This window comes from Impatiens glandulifera, chromosome 3 (assembly GCF_907164915.1).
Source record: "Impatiens glandulifera chromosome 3, dImpGla2.1, whole genome shotgun sequence".
Taxonomy (NCBI): domain Eukaryota; kingdom Viridiplantae; phylum Streptophyta; class Magnoliopsida; order Ericales; family Balsaminaceae; genus Impatiens; species Impatiens glandulifera.
In genome coordinates this window covers 66930-76186 of record NC_061864.1, presented here as the reverse complement: position 1 = coordinate 76186, position 9257 = coordinate 66930, and the positions used below count along the sequence as shown (strand labels likewise).

Genomic DNA, 9257 nt, shown 5'->3' with positions numbered 1-9257 from the left:
TTTCATCTACTGTGTTGTTCAAGTTTGGTGCTTAAGTAGTGCTGGTTTCCTGAAAGTTCAAACAGTTCGTCATCATACAAAAACGAAGCACTAATGCAACTGAATAACAAACTGAAATAAATCTCTAAACCCTAAATAACTAGATCTGAAAAAACTAAATAATTAAATCTTCAAAAACTAAAAAACTAAATCTGTAAAAACGATACCATGGAATTTCACTAAAGAAGTTTCAGAGAGAGAAATAAATGAAGCCAGAGAAGTTTCAAAGAGAAATAAATAAAGCCAGATTCGTGTATATATTTTTTAATTTTTTTTTGTCTCTCTCTTCTACCCACTTATCACGTAAGATTCGTGACTTTATTTTTGCTAACATTTCGTTGAGTTTATTATTTCTCATATATTTTTATCTCATGATATACATGCATGCATCATGCGATGCATGCATTAGAAGAGAAGAATGTAAAACCCCTCCCCATTATAAGCTATAGCTAGCTGTCTACTCTAGAAGACGAATTCCGCATCATCAATTTCAATATCATTCTTGAGATAAAAATGCAAGCATCAAGAAGATATATAATATATTTTCAAAAAAAAAGATAAATAATATATCTATCACTGAAATTTCTTTTCCACAACCCCAAACCAATGGAAGATTGTTGAAGATAAACTATTATTAACAACCGGTGAAGATAAATATATATATTGCACAGTATCAGTTGTTAACAACAAGTTCCTCCTCCACCATGTTTCTTGCTTCACTGAGAACACTAGTAGTAGGGTTCATCATCATTTGATGAATTTCTATAGCCCAAATATTTTGCAAAGGATGATGCAGCACCATCTCCATCTCACCCAACTGTTTCTCTACTTGTGCTACACAATTTGGCTCCATAGGACAACCCACAACAACCTGCCAACAATCAAGCAACAATGAAACCAATACTCTCACTGTAAGCACGCACATCATCATATTCATTTTACATATTTTACTTACCCAAGACGCACCGCCGAAGCATGCATTGAATATCAAAAGCTTCAGGAGCTTCTCATCTGAACTGCTAATTGCAACTCCTCCTGAACCGACAGAGCAATTCAGTTCTTGGCATGCCGAGTCAAATAAAGATCCATGGTTTCCCACAACAATTTTTCCATACTTCTTCACAAGTTTATTAAGATGACTTATTGATGAGCTGCAGGACCCATGTAATAATGCATTTTCCTGCAGCCTCAATAAGATTGCTGCTTTATCATAACTTGTCCAGCAACAAAAAGAGGATGACCCATCATCTGCTTATAAAAATAAGATTTTACATTTCACGCAAGAAATTTTGGTGAAAATATGAAAGTGAGCAAGCAATTATAATAATCTATTTGGCCGACATAAAGGATCTGCATCCAAGAGAGATAACTCTCCTAAGATTTTTACAACAATCACATCCATTGCCATAAGGGTGGCGGCGTGCCAGCCTAGTATACAACATACATAGCTAATTCCAGAAAACTATGGACGAGAGAAGAGTCATTTAATATAATTAAATTCTATCAGAAGAGAAACAAAAAAAAAAAGACAGATTACTCTTGAAGACTCCTATAAAGAAGCATCAGCATGACTTGCCAATGCCTTTTTCATTTCAGGCTCCGGCCTTTCTCATAAAATAAAGACAAAAAACAGCTTCTGCTTCAATTAAAAACATTAATCAAAACCTATTTTTGACATAAACTCAAGCAAAAGCTTATGCAGATTTAAAAGATTTTAAGGTAGTACCATATAAGCAGACAATATTTGGAAAATTCAACTCATAGATTGGCAAACAGTGAAAGGCAGTGAAGACAAAAGTGCCCTACGTCAACAATGCATAAAAGGAATAATCTTTTAAAGAATTCATCCAACCAGATCCTTGTACCATATAATTAATCATACCCAGTATGAAACCAGCTAAGGGGATATGAACTGATGATGATCTGGAATGCATCCTGGAATCTGGGTAACAAATATTTTTGTTCTCCAGCAGGAGGAAGTATAGGGCCACAACCTACAAAGACAGACAAATTCAAATCTTAATGCCAATGGCTGAACTAGGATCCATTAATAGTGTTAATAATAGATGTCAAATAGCTGGATGATATTGGAAGCATGTGTAATTTACCCTGCAACGAAACTGCAAAGGGTTATGGCCACTATGCTGCAGTATTTCAGAAACAAAAGCTGAAGGAACATAGTCCTGAAATTCAATGCTACATGTGCCTGAAGAAACTGATTGATTGGTACAATGGTATTTGAATTGACAACTGATAGATTGTATGGCAATACATGAGGCAGGAAGCATCATATATGCACTTCCACAACTGGAAATAACAATTATTTAGCCTGTCAGGTTGCAGGCTAGAATACAAACAGACAACCACTGAACAAAATGCATACCTCAACACTAGTATTCGATGAAAGGTTGCCTCAACACCAACTCCAAATCCTACTGGATAAACAATTTTACTGAGGGAACCAAAGATCCTGACCTAATTGTTGATTGAGTAGGGAAAATGAGTGCACAGTGAAAAATCTAATTCTAAGATAAAGGATTAAGTGCAAACAAAATATTACAATGCGGTCTCTCACTAAAACATGGATGCAAGGACTTGTAGTTGCCTCGGAGTAAATTGGCATATGGAAATTCAATGGAATTTCATAGCCAAAACTATCAGAAATTAAATTATAAACAGCCAAAACATATCCATGTAAAGATATCAACTTTCCCTTGGGAAAATGACTCCCACCATCATAATTTCCAAAAGTTATTTTTGTTGAAGTCTTGATATCGTCAACAACATTTTCTGGCGACAGTGATGTAACCAGATCCTCCAAAAAGTCATACTTCATCTTCAACAATTTCCAAGCATGACTAGAAAACTTTATGCAGATGTCTGGGTTTGTCTTTGGATGTGCAACCTGCAGTTCAAGGACTGGAAAATAAATCTTATGGGAAGGGTTGAAAGGAAGCTCATTAACAACAGAGTCAAAATAAAAATATGAAACAGAAAAAGAGCTATGAGAACGTCATCATAGGAAAAGGCAAGGCTCCAAATGTGCATTGTAGAACTGAAAACAATCTTATGGTTCTCGATGATATCAATGTCCTTGATGGAACAAAACTTGTCTCCTTCATTATGCTTTATGAGGTAATACCCTCCAATCGTCAGTGACTGCAATTTCAATACAATGAGAAACTTTGATTATCTTTTAAAATGAGACCATCAAACACCACACCATCCATATAATGTCAAACAAAGTCTATAGAAGAATGCAACTGACCTCCAGCTTGCAAAAGCTTTCAGGTCCAAACTCCATTAAAACCTTTGGCATAGCTGGTTTATAAGCAGAACCAACTGCTTCTTTAGTTTTCTTGTAGTACAGAACACCTGGACTATCCAGATACTGACCATTAATCTTTTTATCAACAATACATGGAACTTGAATTGAAGGATGTGAATTACAACATCCCTTCATCTTAAGGGAACTATATGCACCAGAAGACTCAATTTTGTGTCTCTTGTGACTTGGATATTCCTGAAAACTTTGTTTCACATGTTCCATGGACTTATTAGATAAACGTGAATCCCCATTCTGCTCAGAGAGAACCAGATCCCAGCACAAGATCTTTGCTTCTGCAAACATTGTTGACCTCTTTGAGGTGGCAGGAGCCCGAAGCTGAGTGGAAAAAAATGAATTTCAGAGAGAAGTTTTAACATATCCGTTGGCTAAAAGATACAGTTGCATCTTACCTTCTGTTGCAAAGGAAACTTATGAGTGACACGCAGCAGGTGAAATCTTCCGCCTTCAAGTTCATCATATTTTCTTTTATCACTCGCACGCTCATGGAAAAGGTCATTTATAAGCTTATTGTTTCTAAGATGGTAGATTAGATGAATTGTCAGCTCAAACGCTCTAGTCAATGGAGCATTACAAAATATACTTCTATAAAAGAAGGATTCACTAAGGTTTGACACTGAATCATCAACTTTTTCATGTAAGCCTTCAATCACAATTATGAAGTCATTTACCTGAAAGTGAAGGAATATAATTCAGGGGAGGGTAGGAAACACTTTGCTCCTGAAACCGGGACAACATGAAAAGATAATGCATTCACCTCATGTATACCATGGGTGCTCCAAGTTGGTGACAGATCTGGAATGCTAACATCAAGGCTTCCAGTTGCATCCATCAATTGTAATCTTCCAGAAGGAGAAATCTAAAATTGTGCCACATAATCTACGTGAATTTTACAATTATTCTACTGAACAAATAATGTTAAGCCCAAGTTGTATAGCTGATATTAACTGCTATGGTGACCATTAGTCATTAAGTGCAAACTTAGCCAATTAGATCTAATTTTTTTAAAGGAGTTATGCTCAACCTGGCACATGATCAGACCTGGTTTACAAATTTAAGCCAATTAACTGGGAAACAAAAATTATTTGCTATATTTTTCAATTGGGTTATTTTCTCCATAGTGATCCAAATAACTCACAAAGTGATAAATTGTTACTCTATCTCATGTATAAAAACGGCCATATTTAGTTTGGGTCCCATCCGGGTTGGTTTCTCAATTCAAGTTGTAAGTGAGAAACTGTTATTGAATATGATGTTGACAAAAGTGAAAACTTCAACTTGAATTTTAGAAATGGATAAGGATGGTATCCCAAACCAAATAGAGACAATATTTAGCAATATTCAGGCACAAATAAATCATCAGATTTCTTGCTCAGGAGCCAAAATGTTCACTTAATTGAGAGATGCATGGATCATTTCCCATCAGGAAATATAGAATGGATATCTAGATAACCTGTAGCATTCCAAGCAAGACAACATCAATATGCTCACTTTGCAAAACCCTCCTTATCGACTGATGATATATCCTTTCATTAGGCGGAATAATAATATCCGTGCCCAGCATAAATCCATAGTCGACTTTCCAATTTGATAGATGGTGCACCCATGTGGCCTCACAAAAGCCAACAAAGTCAGAAATCGGTACCACCTGAAATATGAAATGAAATAACTAAATCTTGTAGACAGCTAGACAGTTGTCAACAAAATGTAGAGGCTAAACCAAAGAACCTAGGGTAAACTGAAGCAAGATTATGTAGCCTTATGCTTACCAGTTTTAGGTTACCATAATTTGTGTCATCGCCACAGCAACAAGAATCATGTTTACAGAATTCTATAAATACCCCTTGCTGCCAAAAGAAACTCAATAATGACCGGAGTAGACAGTGTGAACTGTGAGACAACTCTTTTATCCTTACATAAAGTTCAACCAATTTACCTGAGACCGAGACACTAATGAAGGCAAACAGGAACATGCATATGACTGGACCCAACCTTGCTTCTGGTAAAAACAAGACAAAGCACAAATAAAATTGAAGCAAGATGAAGTTTCAAGAAGTACAATTGGTGAATAACAAGTATTACATGTTGTGTTCCCAGGACCACCTTCTCAGACAAAATCCCAGAGAACTTCTTCCTGAAACTTGAAACAAGCAGTAATACCCTGAAAGAGTTTGAAAAGGAAATTAGCAACAAGAAATTGTGGATGGCATCATGATGAATTTGTAGAGTCGTAAATATTTCTATACCACAGCCTTGCAGAAAGCTTTAAGGAGTCTATGAATTTTCCCAAGAGGCTTTGAGATCGTGTGTATTTGTAACAGCTGCATATACAAATATACCCTGAGTCAATCTTAAAGAATTTGCATCTTACATAGAACAAGAGATTATCCACATAAGTAGCACTTACCCAGTCTCCAATGGGGAGAAGGATTTCAAACAAATGCTGGTTTTAACACAAGCTCCAAGTACCAATATTTTTGCCCAAACAAACTTTGGATTCACAAAATGAGCATTTTTTACTGACACCTAATAAGACCCATGCAAATTATAGTGTAAGAGTTGATCCAAAACTCTATAGATGTTTTATCAAATAAATAAATAAACCCACATATTTGCAAATATAAATTCAATACAAACCAAATAAAATCCATTTCACTTACAACTGAGCCAACCCTCAGGCTGTGCGGCAGTTGGGGGAGCTGATTTGTGCAAATTAGTAAAAGCACATCCTTGTCTAACTCAACAACCATACCATGCATGTAAATCCCTGTCACACTGCCAGTATACATACCACATTCACCTTTACCCTGCACAACCTTTCCAAGTGAATTTTTCCCATGTGGCCACTTGGAAATACAGAAGAAAGCCTTCTCTGTGGTCACATACATTAACTTAGACTCTTCCTTCTCTATAAAAACTAATTTCTTCTTCATCCCAGATAGTACCAGGGTATATCCTAGCAACCTGGTAATTACTGGATGCCAAGATGAAGCAGGACCACAGAAGTAGACAATTACTGGTTTGTTAAAATAATGATCACTCCACTTGTCGGTTAGGACTGACAAAGCTTTTGTGTAATCTCTTAAACAACATAATGTACATTCACATATCAAAAGTTGAAGGAGGAATCCAGATATATTACCCTTCTCATCAGAATTAGTATTAGATCCAGTTGTACATGAAACAACTGAAACAGGGCTAACAGATTCTATCATACCCCAAACAAAAGTACCACTCTTCAAACTATCTTTACCGGAAACAGAACAACCTGGGACCAAAGGGATTGGGTCAGAACAGAAGAGGGACTGTCCATGGGAAATTGTAGGATTTCTCCAGCATATAATTTCCAAAAACCCACCTCCACATTTGAGAGGAATGAAATTCCAAGCAACTACGTGAATCTTCCTCCCAATGATTCGGATGTCTAGATCAAGAACATCGCAACAAACTGTAAATGAATCATCGGAGAAAGATAAGCAATTTGTACTCAGACAGCGGGAAACAACTCTGGTAGTGGACAAGCTGTTGAAGGTAGGCAGAGATAGGGTTCCGACTATGATAGCCGGGTGGTCCAAGGGATGGAGGATTCGATCTTTAGGGTTTTGAGAAGCAGCGGGGAGGCCCGTGGTACCCGAATGCCTGGGAATAATTGGATTGATTGAACTGTTGCATGATAGGGATGAAGCGCCGGAAATTGGACGAGAGAGTCGGATGAGCTCCGCAATGCTGATGATTTTCACGTCATCTTCCATAACCGACACAAGATTCACTTATGCATTTCCAGGGGGAGTGAGGGTTACTGAGTCGGGGAATAAGATTCAGGGCGAAATGATAACTGCAAGAGTTCAATAAATCCCATAGATCAAGAACTTCAAGAATGTCATTCATTAACCAGTAACTATTAAAACTATGAACCCAAATGTTCTGCCGGAGTCGATACAGAAACTTGCAGATGTAATATATAGACTTTTTAGTCTAAAAAGAAAAATACCAATGGAACCATGAAAACCTAGAAGATATATCAAGGACCTAGTTAAGTTAATAGAGGAAATTTGACTAAATAATCCTAATATTTTATTTTCAAATTTAGCATAGGTATAAGGATGGTAATGGGGCGGTTCGGGCGGGATTGTATTTATCATTTCCGTTCCGTTTTTATTTCTAAGATTTTTTTAATATCATCCCCGTTCCGTTCGATTTTGTTCGGTTTCGAGAAATCCCCGGAGCACCATTAATAAAATATTTAAAAAAAAAAATTATTCAATAAAATTATATAAACAATTTTTTTAATATAATATATATTTTAATATATTAAAATTTTATATTATTATAAAAAATAAATTTATTAATCTTATAAAAAATAGTGAATAAATAAATATATTAGTGATTTAATATATTTAATTATATTTATAGTGTTTGGGGGCAGAAATGAGGTGAGATCGGAGCGGGTCGAGGCGGGGGACACAAATACCATCCCCGTACCATTCCCGTTCGGTTTTGGGGAAAAACCGTCCCAAACGGAGCTATTCGGTTCGTTTTCGCGAGACGTTTCAAATTGCCATCCTTACATATGTATGATAAATTTTGTAAATATAACATTTCTCCATGGGCAAAAGACACTTTTACCCCTTAATTAAAAATATGGGTTTCGTTATTTTCCAACTCATTTTCCTTCCCTCTCCTCATTTCAGTTTCCCTTTTTCTCTCATTTGGTATTCCCTTTCATGATCGCAATGAACTAACACATTGATCCTTTCATCATTTCAGGTTAGTTTTCTCGTTTTTCTGTCATTTTCATACTGAAATGGAAGAATGGTTTAGGGTTTTAGCGTTTAGAGTTTAGGTTTAGGTTAGGAGTGGTTGAATGGTGTTAGGGGTGGCTGAATGGTTTTACGGTGGAAGATGCATTTGTCGTATGCGAAGATGCATCTATCGCAGGCGAAGATGCATTATTCGTCTATGACAAATGCATTATTCGTCTGCGACAGATGCATCTTCGTCTGCGACAAATGCATCTTCGCCTACGACAGATACATTTTCTGCCTACGACAGATGCATTTTGCACAACTAACACTCACTTCTGTGAATTTTATTAATTACAAATCACATTTATGTGAGTATTTTTCTCCTCTTTGATGGAGACTAGAAAACTGATGATGGTGGTGTTAGTTATTTTGTCTCAAGTTCATGTCGTGGTGTGAATCTACCCCTAAATGCTATATATGGCGAATTAACTGACATTGTCTATGATATTATTGGTGTGGACAAATTAAGATATAATTTAGTGTTCAAAGTAAGTATAATATGTTTATGATGAATGCTCTCACTGCAACAATCATTCAAGATAGTGATGTGACGTTCTATTTACACGAACTTTCGACTTCAATGCCCCATAATCACAGTCCACTGTGTGTCTCTTTAGTAGAAAAGTCACTACATTCAACTCAAGAAAGCAAAATACCAGGAAATTTAGTTCCATAATGTAATCGTGATATATTCCCGATATTTGACCTGGAAAATGACATATTTGAGCAACAAGATGTCTTCCCAAGGCAGCAAGATGTATCTGAGCAGCGAGATGTATGTGAGCAGTAAGATGTTTTCCCAAGGCAACAAGATGTATCTGAGCAGCGAGATGTATGTGAGTAGCAATATGTCTTCCCAAGGAGCAAGATGTATCTGAGGAGCGATGTGTATGTGAGCTGCAAGATGTCTTCCTAAGTCAAAACCATGCAGAAGAAGGAGTACAAGCCTAATGTTTGCGTATGAGACAATGTATTAGGACAAGAGTAAGTCATTCACCCCGGGAACCAAGCACTTCTCATGCTAGGAAAACATTCAGCCATACTGAGGGAACCAAGCACTTCTCATA

The 9257-nt window shown here is 36.6% G+C and overlaps 1 protein-coding gene across 2 annotated transcripts; it reads right to left on the bottom strand.

Moving 5' to 3' along the window:
- Window positions 1-553: 553 nt before the first annotated feature.
- On the bottom strand, window positions 554-7361 carry LOC124929284 (CST complex subunit CTC1). 2 transcript variants are annotated; one of them, XM_047469606.1, is made up of 17 exons: window positions 6046-7360; window positions 5793-5911; window positions 5632-5706; window positions 5468-5546; window positions 5322-5384; window positions 5155-5232; window positions 4839-5033; window positions 4143-4244; window positions 3778-4056; window positions 3308-3703; window positions 3052-3198; window positions 2600-2944; window positions 2423-2514; window positions 2148-2346; window positions 1922-2033; window positions 995-1287; window positions 554-910 (listed from the first exon to the last, which is right to left on the bottom strand). In XM_047469606.1, exons 1-17 carry the CDS (start codon window positions 7135-7137, stop codon window positions 713-715), a joined length of 3864 nt encoding a protein of 1287 aa, XP_047325562.1. In that variant the 5' UTR covers window positions 7138-7360; the 3' UTR covers window positions 554-712. The 2 variants fall into 2 exon arrangements, with proteins under 2 accessions (XP_047325562.1, XP_047325563.1); XM_047469607.1 differs by lacking the exon at window positions 554-910 and having other exon boundaries at window positions 1096-1287; window positions 1905-2033; window positions 6046-7361.
- Window positions 7362-9257: the final 1896 nt, after the last annotated feature.